We start from the raw sequence: 17,195 nt of genomic DNA on the forward strand, positions 1-17,195 counted from the left end.
GATGCTTAGAAAACCGCAAGGAGTATGTAAATCTACGTTTTAAATTATATATTATTATTAATTGAAGTAAATATCATATTGTCTTAAATTCATCAGATAAATTTTAATACATGGAAATAAAAAGAATTATAATGCAATTATTGTACGATACGAACGAACTAAGATATATATGTCAGAGATAATAAATTTATTCGGGTATACGACGTCACTTATTAGAATAGCAACACCACACAAAGGTGATGTATGTCATGCGTGTGATCGTGTGTCGAACGACCCCCGCGGTCTCCTTGCTCTGGGGACAGCGTCTTTTTTTTTCGAATTGTCTAGTTGCTGTTAGACTAAGTGGCCTTTTCAGCGTCACAGGGCGGGTGGGCGAGATGAACTCAGCTGGATGTTGGGAGCCACACAAGGGGCTCAAGTGAGACGGACGTCCTAAGGGTGCCTCCTGTGAGGCCGGACCTCGGTTTAGGACGCCGTTGATATCGGGAGGGAAGGACGTGTGCATTTTAAACGCCGTCATACGCCTAAGCGTCGATGTGCGTACTGACTGATTTAATAAAATCAACTTATTGGACGACAATGGCGGCCATTTACATGGCAATCCATTTGAATCCGCGACATATATATTATTATTTTTTGGTTTTTCCGTTCACTTAAAAAATATAATTAAGGATATCAGCATGTGGCGGGTCACATGTACCGTTGACAGATAATACTAATTTTAAAACGATTTTGTTTTCTTGAACGTTTTTTTTTAAATTATATATTTGTCGCCAAGAAGACATAAAGACGTGATTAAGACGAATATTTTTTGTTACCAAAGTAATCACTCATTGAAAATATATGTATATCGACTCTATATAACTGACTTAAAATTACTATAAGAATAACGGATAAATGGTCAAGAATGGTGGGTAAATGGCCAGTGATATATTGTTTTTTTTAATTAGACTTTACATTGTAATATAATTATTAATTAATTTTATTTACTTTGCATAATTGAATTTAGCAACGCTAAAATAAGCACAAATTATCTCATATAGTTAGTTTCATTAGAAAATAAAATGTTTTTGCTGTCCATACTAATGTACTTTTCGAAATGTTTATCTGTACGCATTATATGGAATTTCCTGTATCATGATGGTAACTAGTGAAAAGTAAATAATTGAGGTGACATTCATTGTGTACATCCGACTTTCATCTTTCATCGATGTCTGTAACTTATATATAAATAATTGTAAGAAATAAAAACTGTGAAATAACATGCTTTTTTTCATTTTTAAAGCGTGTGGTTTCATTTTTAAAGAATTACTAAAATTTATATACTATTGTTTCCTTTAGGAAAAGGCTTAGACCTTGTTCCACCAAGCTGATCGCATCAATGCAGGTTGGTAGATACGCAAGCGACAGAATCCTTACGATGTTTTCCTTGAATCTCCAATCTGGGGCTAAATTTTATATGTTCTAATATTTAGAGAGCCTTCTCAGATCCCTTCTCACATAAATGAATGTTGTATTAATAATACAAGTAAATAAAATAAAAAAAAATCAAATTTCTCCCAAAAAGATCATCATAAGATAACATAATTATGCATTATAAGGAGTCTTATACATACAACCCTATAGTTAACCAACGAGAAAGGTCGACATGTTGTTTAGTTCCACAATAAGTATAAAATAAAAGATAATAATTAATCTCATATGTGTAATTCTTCAGCATCAGCCAGTAGGCGTGGTTGGTAGATACTTGCCTTTCACGCCGAAGGTTATGGGATCGATTCCCACCCAGGACAAACATTTGTGTGCATGAACATGTCTGTTTGTCCTGAATCTGGGTGTAATTATCTATATAAGTATGTATTTACAAAAGAAAAGTAGTATATGTAGCATATTAGTTGTCTGGTTTAAATCATGGATCAGATGGCCGTGTGAAGTGGCAAAGAAATGAAGTTGTAATTTACAAACACTTTAAAAATAAGGTAAAATAAAAGATATACATATTTAAAAAAAAGCGTGTTTTATTTAAAATATTTACAGATTATAAAATATGTTACTAAAAATAACATTTCTAATAAAGTAACTTTGTGCTTACTGGCCTCATTTATCCGCAAAATGATTGCGTTTATTAATACAAAACTAAGTCTTAAATAGGTATATTTATATAATGTATATAAATACCTATGTACAACAGACGCTCATAATCCATTATCATAGCCAAGTCGTGAAAAAAACTATTAATTAATCTGTAGACTGCTACAGTTAATGAAAACGATAATGGCATATCTAATAAAATAATTATTTTTAAATATATTGCAATTTAAGCAAGTATTATACATTTTTATTTTTAAAGAAATTGTTATATATAAATACTTTTAAAATAAATAAGTAAGAATTTAAAATTGATTTCAATTTTAGTATGGTCCGCTAGAGTATTGATCGTCGTAACCTGATTGGCTGTTACCGTTGTAGCCTGCGCGTGCGCCGGTGTCTTCGTACGATATTCTCGGTTTGTAGCCATCTTGGTCAGCTTCGTATTGTACGGTCTATAAACAAATATTTGTTCATATCATAGGCATGAAAGAATATTACAGTATGATTATGACATATATATATTAAGCTAAGCGTCTCTGAACACGTGACTGGTATGAAAAACATTCAGCGTTAGAACGTTTCATTAAAAGTCATTACTTGTTACGCTATTTATGTTGAAATTTTAAACACTGCACCGAAAGCACATAAAAAAATATTGTGTACGTAGTAGAAGTGACTGATGTAAAGGACTTCTTAAATATAGTGCTGCTTTTATGGCTTCGGGATCATTATGATATAACGAAACAGTTGAATACACAACAAGTATTATATATATTTATTTGACCCGTATTCACAGACCGCCCGCAATGTCTAAACATGAAATATAACCTATTACGACAATGTGACATATAAGTGTCGTATTCACCTGTTTTCTACCATCTGGCAGCAGAACGTAATACAAGCCTTCAGCCCTGTCGCCTTGTCTAGATTCCCGGTGACCGAAGTCGTTGCCCGAGAACGTGTCCTTTACCATATATTCGAAGTTATAGTTTGCTGGTTCCTGTGGAAGACTTAGAATTAATATTGTGTCTATTTTATAATTAATATGTAGAGTAAATCTTCTACATTGAAGATTTTGACGATAAACATTAATAAATAAATGAATAAACATAAATTTAGTGAGACAGACTAGATTACACAGACATAATATTAAACGTTAAGCGTGTCGTCAGATACATGTTTTCGTATTAATCAAGGACTGTCCAACCAGGCTGGCTGTGCAAAAATGTGTTGGCAAGCACATACCTTCTCTATTCACTCTTCTAGTCTGATGTAAAGGCAATCCAACAACTTAGGACTTCTATTGAAAATTTCAGGTTTGAATAACTTAATATTCTTATAACCAGTAAAATTATAGCCCAGAATTTTAACCTAGGATAAACGAGGTCGTCCAGTAAAAGAAAATTACGAATGTATAATGTAAAACAATATTTAAAAACTGACCCCATTGCTGCCGTCATCGTACCCACCGCCAGGGGGTAGATATTGTCTGCTCTGCTGGTTGTAGTTGTTTTCTGTAGAAATATTACTCTTGAAAACATTCAAATATAACATAAGTAACATATGAAAATGTGTTATGTATATATATATGCCGAAGCCGAGATGGCCCAGTGGTTAGAACGGGGGAATCTTAACCGATGATCGTGGGTTTACACCCGAGCAAGCACCACTGATTTTCATGTGCTTAATTTGTGTTTATAATTCATTTCGCGCTTGGCGGTGAAGGAAAACATCGTGAGGAAACCTGCATGTGTCTAATTTCACTGAAATTCTGCCACATGTGTATTTCACAAATCCGCATTGGAGCAGCGTGGTGGAATAAGCTCCAAACCTTCTCATCCTCCTCATCATATATATATATAGTATATATTTCAAATGATTGCAGAAATAAATGTTTTTGTATTACCTCGTCCGGTTCCAGGAGTTCCATATTCCTGAGAAGGTGCGTTATATTGAATGCCGCTACCGCTTTGACCAAAACTTTGAGCTTGGTTTGGCAAACCGTATTGAGTCGATGGACTTTGATATTGGCTTGTTGGTGCTTGGTACTGGCTGACTGGTGCTTGATATTGGCTGGTTGGTGATTGGGAATCAGAACGAGGAAGACCATATTGGTTGGAAGGTGGCAAGTATTGGGGGTTAGGACGTGATCTGGATGGAGTGCCGTATGTTGAGGAAGGTTGCCTGAAATGAGAAATATATGGTGATACTAAAAGGTTAGCATATTTTTGCGAATGCAATTAAATAAGTTCTTCTAATGAACCGATGTATAACAGAAGTCGCAGATTCAATCATACGATCGACCTTAGACTACTGACATCGCCACATAAGGTTTACGCTTAATCGGAGGGGATTTAGAACTATGGTTGTTGGTAATGTCCTAATCGATTCCAGTCACCGTAGCTATTCCATAGAAAGACTAGTCTACTAGACTAGACCGAGTATTTTTTATTACAATAGGTAGGCAGACTGGCAAATGGACCACCTATTGATAAGTGGTTACCACTACCCATAGACATTGGCACTATAAGAAATATTACCATGCCGTGTAAGGCATTTCTCATTAGCGATGTATCGCCAATACACCAACATTGGTAATTATGAGGTTACGTCCTTGTGACTGTAGTTGAGTACATTGGCTCAATCAGAGTTCAGGCGCAGGATCAACAAGACATATAACTATTTCTAGCTCTTTGAAACAGAGATTTCCAATATTCTTTAAAAAGTACAGACCTGAACACAGCTCCGGTTTGCGTCTGACTACCGAAGCTTGGAGTTCCGTATGTTTTTGTTAGTGAAGATCCTCTGTTCTGCCCTTGTGGGGGGAGGTATCTGAAACGAAACATGAGCAAAAATGAATATAAATATTAATGTTTGCTTTTGTTTGTATTCCAAGCGCCCACTCATTTTTCATCCGATTGAGTTCTTCAGAATGATTATAGCAAAACAAAACAGCGAAAAATATTTCGTGCGTAAGTATCAAATTTTACAAAAAATATTCAAAGATGCCATTTTATTGGCTCTAAGACAAAAGCATAGACTGCAATAATAAATTAAAAATAATATTTTTTAATACTTCTTTTTATAGATATTATATTTCGTTACTCAGAGCTTGATGATATTTTGAATTATAACGCGAAGTAGAATCTGCTAAATGCTATAATATAATAAATACGTTACCTATTAACCGGCGGTTCCGCTAACGATGAAACGATGAGAAACACACACAGTATGAAGATCTGAAAAGATAAATCTCTTATATATATTTACTAGTTACCACCCGTGGCTTCGTCTGCGTATGCGAGGTGGTGTTAGTAGATACTCTATATCCTTTTCTGTAGCCCTGACAACGTGTATTCAAAATTTCATGATAATCGGTTCAATAGTTAAGACGTGAAAGTGTTACAACCTTACTTTCACATTTATAATATTATTGAGGATGCTGAACACAATATGATTAATATGCGTATGATATATATTTATCATATTGCGAACAAATCACGTCATTTATTTATAAATAAAAATAACAGCCCGTAAATTTCCCACTGTTGGGCTATCCTGCTCTCCTTTTGTGCTCAGTTAGTTGGCGGATAAACATGTGGCCGATTCTCAACACATGTTTCCTCACGATGTTTTCCTACACAGCTAAGTACGAGATGATAAAAAATTATTAAGCACACGAAAGCTCCACTAAATTTGTGTTCTGTTCTGACCATTGGGCCATCTTATGTCTTCTGATGATTATATTAATTAAATATATTTCTTACCTTCATTTTTTCTGATGTTAACAAGTCGGTGGGATGACCTTAAAAACACAAAATATTTTATGAAGCAATGAATAAAAAATACTTATCTGTATTTCATATATTATTATTATTTATTATATTCTATATTTTTATCTCATATTTAGTGAAGTAACTTATCTTATTTTAGAACTTGCAATATTCGATAACATTATTTTTAATTACTCTTTCAATTGATTTCATAATATAATGTTACAAAACTGTATAGGTTATTATTTTTTATTTTATTAAAAACAATTAAATAAAAGTAAGCTAGTATTATATATGGGTTAGTTTGCAGGTAAACATATATAAAGTATACATATATAAAATATAAACTGTAATGAAGTACCTTGTAAAAACAACACCAAGTTATTGATAGAACTTATTTGATAAGGAGAATGTTTTGGAATGATCTAACGTAAGTCCGCCTCACCTTATATACCTCTTCAATCGTTAAACACTAAATATGTGGCGCATCTCATAAGAAAGGGACACGCATATAAGTATGCTCTACTAACAGTTTTATTTTTGGTTTAGTTTTCTAAGATTCTTATTTCGATATCTATTGTTCAATATACATAGGTAAAAGTTCGTAATGAAGTAAAGTAATACGAGTATGGTAAGAGGGTTATAATAATATAATATCCTGGGACATTATTCACACACGGCCATCTGATACCGAACTAAGCAGAGCTTGTACTGTGGAAACCAGACAACTGATATACCATATATACTACTTTTCTTTTCTAAATACATACTTATATAGATAATTACGTCTAGACTCAGGACAAACATATATGTTCATGCACACCAATGTGTGTCCTGGGTGGGAATTGAACCCACAACCTTCAGCGTGAAAGCAGATACTTGCCTTTTCACCAACCACGCCAACCGGCCCGTTATATCATCATCTTCGGTAAAATAAACAAACAAAGAACATATTTTATGTTTAATAAAATAAAAGACACACATTGTACATTATATATGTACGTATGTCATTGACAAGTATTTTATTTTAAGCGATGTAAATTGATTTGTTAATTTCTTAATTATTTATTTGTACCTTCGCAGAATATCAACTCTCTTTTCACATCTCTTAAGAAAACGAAGGACACTTGTTCTTATGTTTTCTTTAATAAGTGTTAGATTTAAACTAGTAGTAGTTACACATTAAAAGCAAAAATATATTAAATACAATAAAAATACTGAGTAAAATAAATAAGAAACAGTTTCTTTAATAAAATAAATATATTTTTCTAATTATTATAATAATATATAGCAATGAAGTACATAGTGTCTCATAACTGCCTCGTTGGTCTAGTGGCTTGATGTAAGGCCGCAGACCCGGAAGTCCTGGGTTCAATTTCCAGGGCGGGCTAATAACAATTTATTGGGTTTTTCTGACTGAAAATTCTAAGTAGCAGCCCGGAGTCTGGAAGTTGGAAGTGTGTGCACTCCCGTGCCTCGGAAAGCACGTAAAGCCGTTGGTCCTGTGCCTGAACTCTTTTCAATCGTGTCGGATTGCCGTCCCATCGGATTATTAGTGGGAGGGAAGAGAGAGTGCACCCTTGTTTGCGCACACACTTGTGCACTATAATATCTCCTGCGTAGTTGGCTAATCTCTCTTGAGATTGGTCGTCGTGGCTGGAATCGGTCTAGAGTACATTAATATTAGTGTCTCATAGCGGGTAATGCACACACAAGGGATCGGCAGCTGCGATGGGAAATAAGAAACCATCAAGTTGTTTGTCGTCAGGGCAAACGAGGTCTTACTCCGAGGCGCGCCGGTAGAATTACATGTAAAAATTCAGTTAAACAACTTGTTCTTATATTTTCTTTAATAAGTATTAGATTTTAAGTAGTATTAGTTAAACATTTAAAGCAATAATATATTTTATGAAATATTTTTTTAACTTTAAAATTTTAAGCTTTTCAATTAGTAAAGTAGAGTATAATCCAAGGCGTGAGCACTACAATCACCTAAAGATGCGTCGTGATCCAGTTAAATGCATGTAATACGAGCTTCATCTATTTCAATGCAACCATTACTTATATGAGTAATTTGTAACTATTTGAGCGTACCGTTTATTTACTTGTATATTAATATCCTTACGATTTTCTTAGAAATGGACGCCAGCTTTTATTTATACGTTTAAAGTAGTAGCAAGTAAATGTCCCACTGCTGGGACAAGTTTTGTCCTCTCTGGCAAGTGAACATTGTTGATATAAGAAATATTAACCATCGCTTACATCACCAATGCGCCACCAACCTTGGGAACTAAGATGTTATGTCCCTTTTGCCTGCAGTCACACTGGCTCACTCCCTTCAAACCGGAACGCAGCAATATTAATTATTGCTGTTTAGCGGTAGAATATCTGATGAGTGGATGGTACTAACCCAAGCCCGTGAACTTTTGAATGTGATTAGAACTAGAGAAGATCAGATTACAGTTTCGCGGTAGAAAAAAATATTATTGACTACAAAAACGGGATTTAAATGAATTTGCTCGTCGAAAATTAAATAATTGTTTTGACAGAAGGTAATGAGCTGGGAGATCATGTATTTTTCTATTTGGTGGATAACGTTATTGAGTTCGTTGACATCTATTTTCTATTAAAACCGCGATGGCTCAGTGGTTAGACCATATGTTTTTTAATTGATGCGTATAGATAAGTTGCTACGTGTAGTGCCTTGCCTGATAATATGTTATAGCTTTGAACAATTTATCTTTGATACATAAAGCTTATTTAAAGAATAATGTGATCGTTACAGGGCCTCAGCAGAAGAGAAACATCGATATTGATTGAAAGCCAATCAAAAAATATTGAGTGAAATATATAAGAAACAGTTTTTTTAATAAAATAAATATAATTTTCTTATTATTATAATACTATACATCAATGAAGTAGAATAGTGTCTCATAGCAGGTAACGCACACATAGGAGATCGGCCCCTGCGATTGGAAATAAGAAAGCATCAAGTCGCTTGTCGTCACGGCAAACGAGGTCTTACCCCGAGGCGCGCCAGTCGAATTACATATCAAAATTCAGTTAAACAAAGTTTTTTTTTTAATTTTTATTTTTTTATAGAATAGGAAAGAGGACGAGCCAGATATGGGCCACCTGGTGGTAAGTGGTCACCAAACGCCCTTAGACATTGGCATTGTAAGAAATGTTAACCATCGCTTACATAACCAATGTGCCACCAACCTTGGGAACTAAAATTTTATGTCCCTTTTGCCTGTAATTACACTGGCTCACTCACCCTTCAAACCGGAACACAATAATAAAAAGTACTGCTGTTTTGCGGTAGAATATCTGATGAGTGGGTGGTACCTACCCAGACGAGCTTGCGCAAAACTCTACCACCAGTAAAAAAAATATTTCTTAACTAACGGTAATACTAAAAAGAAATATTACATAACACGTCTATTTATAAACTATATTAAAAAGGTGTTATTAATACGTATGCAACAATACCATATAATTACGTTTAAAGCCAATTATCGAAGATGAAAAAAAAGTGTTAGTGATGCGCCGCTACCATCGATAAAGATCGATAATTTCATGATAGCAACTAGAGACTGTTACTATTACAGCCTCGAGCTAACATGCTGATGTTATGGTATACGAATATATAATTTTAATGGATAAAACATAGCATTTCTCACAACTCGAACCCGCGTTTTCTCCGTTCCGTGCCGATAACGGCCCTCGCAGTGGATTTAGTAACAATCCTAAGAATCCCATTTAAAAAAAAAGATTAATATTTCTCTGTGCGTGCGATACCATTTTGCGAGAAAGTTTATATTTAAAATTTAATAATAGTATAATTCCAACGACATCTCGCCAACAATCTCAAGTCTCGTAATCGGATGTAAAAGACCGGTGACAGACCAGGCGGCGACGGCTTGACATGCTTTCCAAGGGTTTTCAACTTAACTAATCAATTTCATAACTTGGTACTCTCAATACTTCCACCACGCTGCACCAATGCGGGTTGGTGGATACACATGTGGCAGATATTCAGCCGACAAACGCATTTTATGATCTATGAACTCACTAATTAGGGGCCGGTTGGCGTGGTTAGTAGATTGCTTTTCACGCCGAAGGTTGTGGTTTCGATTCCCACCCAGGACAGACATTTGTGTGTATAAACATGTCTGTTTATCCTGAGTCTAGGTGTAATTATCTATATAAGAATGTATTTCCAAAAGAAAAGTAGTATATGTAGTATATCAGTTGTCTGGTTTCCATGGTACAAGGTCTGATCAGTTTAGGATCAGATGGCCATGTGTGTATAATGTGCCAGAATAGAAAAAAGTTTAAAAAATAATGTATAATAACCCTAATTTATAAGCTGTTATACGATGGATAATTTTACATACTTTCTATGAATCTGTCAAAATAAATTTTAGACCACAGGCATGTTTGAAATCGAATAGCGGATTTATTCGTATTGAAATAATAAGCAAGATAACATCACTAGCGTTTCGCAAGCGCACGAGTCCGTTATTATGACAAGCGTATCACGATCATCCGAATATCGATTAGATTGATTCGGAGCAAGGTCTCGACTAGCAATTTCGGTGAACATCGGGTGTATTTAATGATAAAGCCGTGAGGATTTATGCACAGTCACCGGAATTAGCTTTTTCTTAAAGCTAATTTGTCAATCAGATTTGAAGTCACGATTTGTATATCACATTACATTAAACGACACTATCTTATTGATTTCATTAACTTCGTTATATTAATTTTATTTTATATATATATATGTCTGTATGTATACGCATATTTATGTTTATCTGTGTATTGACTTATTTTTAAGTTATTGTAATTTCATTATAATGTATTTAAATATATTGGGCTTATTAATGTCATTTACATCACCATTTCTCTTGTTTCTTTCCTCTACCTTAAAGGCTTGCAGTGCCATTTTGTAAGAACTTCATTACTTACTCGTGAAATGTTGACAACTGATTTATGGTGATATAGAATTTTGATGCGGGTATTCTTGAAATATTATGACTGTAATGGTCAATGTCGTTTGACGATGAGTTTAGAGTTTTTTTCATAAAGAATAGCCCTGTGCCTGGAATAGATCACTGTCTTGGCGATAAGGCGGCCTCTTGTAATTCTTGTCTGATTTTTTATTTCTATATTTGTTGGTATACACTAGAGTGTTGTATTATATAATTAATTTCAATTACTAAATTAAATACAATTAAAAATTCTAAATACGAATATTATAAACCATTTATTTTGCAATTTTTTATTTGTCTGTCTGTTTTTTTTTTTATAGAAAAGGTAGGCACCTGATAGTAAGTGGTCACCAACGCCCATAGACATTGGCATTGTTTTGACATTGAAATGTTAACCATCGCTTATATCACCAATGCGCCACCAACCTTGGGAACTAAGATATTATATCCCTTGTGCCTGTAATTACACTGGTTCACTCACCCTTCAAACCGGAACACAACAATACCAAGTTATGCTGTTTTGCGGTAGAATATCTGATGAGTGAGGTGGTACCTACTCAGACGAGCTTGCACAAAGCCCTACCGCCACAAACTGTTCTGCTTTTCAAAGATAATTTAGTACAATCTTTTGAATCGTTATTTTAAAAGATTATTTAAATGTTAAGTCGTTTACGAATATACATAGGAGAACAGGCAAGAATCGCAGTATTACTCTTCTAAACAGATATATATCTTTTAACTTTTTTTCATTAGATCTTCGTTATTCTCATAAGAATTAAATACTTACACGAGAATTTAATAACCAATTCAAAATAATACATTTTAATATTAAAACATTAGCAAGTGTTGCAAAATAAATATTATATGCTGGTAGTTTCTGTAACATCGTAATAATATCGGTCAATTGAATGACCTTGCTTAATGAACGATATAACTATGAACTGTGTACGTGTTTAATTATTATTAAAAATTATATCTAATACCAGAAGTCCGGCGTTGTATTATTGTAAATTATCCATTACGGCTTGTAATAATTAATGCGTGGGTGGGTGTTGTTTTAAGTTTTTAAAAAGGTAAGTAAATGAAATAGGGTGGGTATATGCTAATCTTGTAATTGGCTTATAACAATATCACAGTGCGGAATGTAAATTTAAACAATACTGTGACTCGAAATTATATATTATTTTCCTTCTTAAGAATGAAAGATACCTTAAATGATGTGATAACTTTTATAGAATGGAACTGGAACTGTTCTGTTTATAAATCTCGAGCAACATAGAACAGTTTGTAGCTTTATTGGAATTCATGGAAAGGTACGTAAATTATTAGTTATTTCGTAAATATATTCCTATGTTATTTGAAAATCTATCATACTCTAGCACTTGAAAGCTTGAAACAAAACCATTGTAAAAATATTATTTTGTGGTTTTCTTTTATTATCATTCATTCATTTCATTATTATCAATCAGCTTACTTCAGACTAGGAAATGATTGATGAAAATATTCATGACAAAAATTAACAAATAATGTCGAGGTGTGGGCAGACTGGAAAGGTAAGAAAAAAGCTTTGGCAAAACGTGGTGAGGCTTCTGGTACTTCACCAGTGCTAACGCTGCCGCCAGTTACTACGTCCGCGCCGATGTCGTCAGCGACGTCGCCTACTGCGTCCACGTCACGGGGGGCTCCGCAACGGCGGTGACATCGGACAAGCCCGTCGCCTGAAGCGTCATCCACCACATCCACGCCCCGGCGCCACGGATTGCTTCGAACGCGCACACGCCGGGTTCAAACACCCTTCGAACGAGCCACAAGCGAGTTTGTGGTTATTGAAAATCGCCGACTGCAACTAGAGGCAGACCGGGACAAAAATAATCATAAGAGGGAGCTGGAAAGGCTACGATTGGAATCGAGAAAAATTGAAATGGAAGAAAACCAGAATAAAATTTTAAGTTATTTAGCTAATACTATAGATAAATTGATGGAATTTTTACCACAGTCGAGATCATTAGCGCTCCCTTCAACAGATATTATTCCATAAAATGTCTACTGTAGTAATAGCGGTCTCAGCTGTGGGCTATGAACATTTCAAATTGCCTACAATATCAGTTTTTTTTTAATTTGTTTTTGTCATTTTTTTATCTTCGTCCTCAACAAACTATAAATGTTAGTATTTTAATAAAAATAATATATCAATTTGTTTGTAATAATAAATCTGTTTTATTATTTATTTAATATCTAAGTACATTACATTTAAAATAAAATTAAGTGGACCTGTTCAAAATACAAATAAAAACTTATTATTAATATTTATATAAGATAAATTAAATATAGAGTACATAAAAAGTTTAATTTATAATTACGAAATGTAAAATAAAATCTTATTAAAGCTTAAAAGAATCTTACTTTATCCTATTCAATAAACAACTCGGCATGGCTCTTTCGTGGATTACTTCACTTTGGCTACCTACAGACGCAGTGGGTGTGGGATCTTGCATGATAATATCATCCCCATTATCATGTGCAGCAGGGAGTGGTTGTGGTGGTGGCAAGCTAGCTTGCAAAGCTATATTGTGTAGCACACAACATGCTATTGTAATGTTGCTAGCTACATGAGAATGATAGTGCAGAACCCTGTCTCCAAGCAAACATCTCCACCGTGCTTTGAGTAATCCAAAACAGCGCTCAATACAGTTATGGGCTTGCACATGCATTTGAGTGCATCGGTCTTCCTAGAACCTTGAACTGCATTGAGGATAGGTGTCATGAGCCAAGGGCGTTGTGGATAGAGTCACCTGAAAAATTAGCTTAAAATTTTGTTAGTCACAAGTAAGCTCCTATAAATCTTTTTACTATTATAAATACCTACCTAATAGCTATACTTGCTTATTATTTTGATGAAGTTCACGCATGTATGATTCAACTCTAGCTCCACCAAAGTTTGCATTTACATTTAAAATTAAAAGATTACTATCACAAACCTGAATATAAAACTGATTTATCTCGCTCCAACATGCCATACAGTACAAATAAATATTATATCTACCATTTAAACATTTAAGGAAGGATACGCTTTTCTATTATAAAAAAGATGATCTTCATTGTTAGGCTTTATCAAAGATACAAGTACAATATATAATAATAATTATAATAAGACAACTTTATTCACCAAAAAGAAACGACAAAATTAAGGTACAAAACCTTAAAACCTTTAACCTTAACAATGTGATATTTGATAATTTGGTGAAAAGGTCGTAGTCTCAGCTAGGCTGCTTTTCAGTCTACGCCTTGTACATATACACAAACGTTATATTCAGTGCAGTAAAAGGTAAAAGAAGATAAAATACAATAGTATAAAATATAATACTTATAAGTACAATCTATGCACCGAAGTACACCGGGCAGGCCAAATCTTTGGAACAACTTAAAACGGACAAAGTTTCTATTCAATCAAATGACCAACGCGAGCGCATAGCCGCAAACAATAACAATCATTAACTTATATGATGTATTTGTATTGTACATGCCTTTTGTCTTGTTTATTTGACTTCAATATTTAGACGTTAAGTATGACAGAGGTATCCGGCATAGAGCCTACTCACGTAGCCTTGTGGCGGGCTGTCTTAGCTAATCAAAGATAAGATGATTTTATTTAAGCCAATTTACTATTGACATATTCCTAAAAAATTAAAACAATCAATTAATTGAATTAACTAAAATTACGTTTTTAATAATGATTATAGATTTTGATTATGTTAGGTATTTAATTATAAGACATTATAACATCAGTTAAGAACACAACGTAAGATCTGCTCAGGGTCATGACCCCTATGACCATCCCTCTCTCTTGAAACCGTTCTTGGCGAAAGTTGGCAACAATCTATATAGTCTATGAAACAAACGAGACTAGGAAATTAAGCTAAAAACAAAATGTATATTTTGTTGTTCACCTTGCTGTATCATCCTAATTTGTAATTTTAGTTGTAAGCACATGAGCCCGGATAGCTCAGTCGGTAGAGCATTGGACTTTTAATCCAAGGGTCCAGGGTTCAAGTCCCTGTTCGGGCGGCCATATTTTTTATTTTACCGTTTAATGTTCAATGAATTACGGCAAACTGAAAAATAATGGTGTTTATTTTTAATGTTTTTATATACATAGTACGCAATTTACATTTCTTTAGGTTTATTTAGTGATACTTGCTTTAAATACAAAAATGATTTTCTCTGTTTGTTTGTTACACTTTCACGTCTAACCTACTCAACTGATTATCATGAAATGTTGCATACACGTTGTCAGGACTACAGAAAAGGACATAGGGTACCTACCTCCTGCCTCCATCACTCCACACACTCTACACACGGGTGAACCCCGGGCGGAAATTAGTATATGCTAAAGCTGGAGAGTTTGTATGGGTTTGTATAATTGTAACCGGATCTACCACTATGAGTAAAACTGATATAAATTTATATATATATATATATATATATATATATATACAATAATTAATAAATAGCCGAGATGGCCTAGTGGTTTGAACATGTGAATCTTAACCGATGATCGTGGGTTCAAACCCGGGCAAGCACCACTACTTTTTTTATAATTCATCTCGTGCTTGACGGTGAAGGAAAACATCGCGAGGAAACCTGCATGTGTCCAATTTAATTGAAATTATGTCACATGTGTGTTCTTCCAACCCGCATTGGAGCAGCGTGATGGAATAATCTCCAAACCTTCTCCTCAAAAGGTAGAAGAGGCCATAGCCCAGCAGTGGGACATTAACAGGTTGTTACTGTATATACAATAATTGTTCATTTTTTTTTGTTAGTTCACTGCTGAACATAGGTCGAAGTCTTGAATGCAAAAATCTTCGCCTTCCTCCCAAGTCTAACTACACCTGGTTTCGTTCCACTTGGCTGGAGCGCTCTACGCTCTGTTTGCCGATAGTCCGCTCTATCTGGATAGTCCCTTTATTGCGAAAGCTTAGTATTATAGTTGGACTCTGAAGATCTGAAGTGAACCAATATGATAAGCTGGATATAAAATTTAACGTCTATATCACCATGAGGTATAATAAGTGATTCATGAACAAAAATATGGAAGAAGCTCCAAGCCTTCCTCCAAAGAGAGAGGAGGCCTTAGCCCAGCAGTGGGATATTCACAGGCTTTTCACATTAGCTCTGAGCTATCGCGGTTATCATCTTCATCAGGAATAATTAACCTAACCTATGAAAATACTTTTAGTATTTCAATAATCGATTAAATATATAACTAACAAACAGCTTTTACGTTTTTGTAATATAAGAAATAATAGTATATATTTTTACACCAACGGTCATCTGTTCCTAAAGTAAGCAACTTAATGCATGTTTATATATAACAACCGATACATATATAAATACATAATACGTCAAGATTTGGGAAGGGAATCAAATCCACAATCCTGGAGAGCAACAACTGTGCATCGGCCAATCAAAATGTGTATGTAATATGGATTTTCGTCATAACATACTAAACCAGCGGTGTCACTGAAGTCCGCGTTGCCTAATCTCGAATCGTGAGCCGTCTCACCGCGCTCTGGTATCGATTAATTGTTTGTGTGTGTGGTTAAATTAGCAGTGAGAAGCGTGTTGTATTATATTTAATGTAAAAATAACACATGCAAATAATGTACCGTTAGGAGACTCCTTGATGCCTACAACAGCGTTTGTAAAAATAAACGACGCGCGCTATTAAGCCGCCATTTTGTTGGTGGACAGAAACATAAAGTAATTAATTCATTATTGGCGCGAATTGTGTTTTGTTGAATGTGTTCTAATGTGTTATTTGGATTTTTAAGAATAATTGAGTGAGTTATTTACATCAATTTATATGAATTCGTGTTCTATGTTAAAAAGACCAAAGGTTTTTATAAAATCAGTTTCACCTTTGGATGCTAGATACATATTTTTGTTGTTATATTGTTTTGCAGTCTCCACAGACTAGTTGTCCGCGCCTTTGTTGCTTCTAAGGTGTTCAGCCTGTACATGATGGGGTCGCCTATATTACGGATCACCATTCTAAGGTTATACTTACTAGTTAAGACATTATCACCGAGGGCAGTGATGACGCGGCGGGGAAATTCGAATAACACGAAGTTCTTCGTGTGACGCGTTACATGGGATACGCTGTCGTGCAATTATCGCTTCGTTGCACATTTTACGAAGATAATCATATCGTAATGAAGTCCCTGTGCCTCAAGTGTAACTATGAAAAAAACATATAACGCTTATAAAACGCTCGGCTGCAATTTACTGTATTGATTCTTATAACTCGGACCACAGATAAACTACAAATGTA

At 34.5% G+C, this 17,195-nt stretch overlaps 1 protein-coding gene, 1 non-coding gene and 1 pseudogene across 2 annotated transcripts; 1 reads left to right on the forward strand and 2 right to left on the reverse strand.

Annotated features, from left to right (window-relative positions):
* Positions 1-2,016: 2,016 nt before the first annotated feature.
* LOC126778559 (pro-resilin-like) lies at positions 2,017-6,303 on the reverse strand. Its single transcript, XM_050502226.1, has 8 exons — positions 6,226-6,303; positions 5,859-5,896; positions 5,272-5,330; positions 4,825-4,923; positions 3,998-4,275; positions 3,535-3,605; positions 2,957-3,091; positions 2,017-2,543 (listed from the first exon to the last, which is right to left on the reverse strand). Exons 2-8 carry the CDS (start codon positions 5,862-5,864, stop codon positions 2,412-2,414), a joined length of 780 nt encoding a protein of 259 aa, XP_050358183.1. The 5' UTR covers positions 5,865-5,896; positions 6,226-6,303; the 3' UTR covers positions 2,017-2,411.
* Positions 6,304-13,466: 7,163 nt separating this feature from the next.
* Positions 13,467-15,197, reverse strand: LOC126778401 (uncharacterized; annotated as a pseudogene).
* Trnak-uuu (transfer RNA lysine (anticodon UUU)) lies at positions 14,854-14,926 on the forward strand. The gene has a single exon. It is a non-coding gene; the product is annotated as a tRNA-Lys (tRNA).
* Positions 15,198-17,195: the final 1,998 nt, after the last annotated feature.

This window comes from Nymphalis io, chromosome 26, assembly GCF_905147045.1.
Source record: "Nymphalis io chromosome 26, ilAglIoxx1.1, whole genome shotgun sequence".
Lineage (NCBI taxonomy): Eukaryota > Metazoa > Arthropoda > Insecta > Lepidoptera > Nymphalidae > Nymphalis > Nymphalis io.

Coding starts and splice junctions, on each gene's coding strand:
- LOC126778559 (XM_050502226.1), bottom strand. Junction 4,276..4,824: donor CAAACCGGAGCTGTGTTCAG/GTCTGTACTTTT, acceptor TTCTCATTTCAG/GCAACCTTCCTCAACATACG. Junction 3,606..3,997: donor AACTCCTGGAACCGGACGAG/GTAATACAAAAA, acceptor ATATTTCTACAG/AAAACAACTACAACCAGCAG.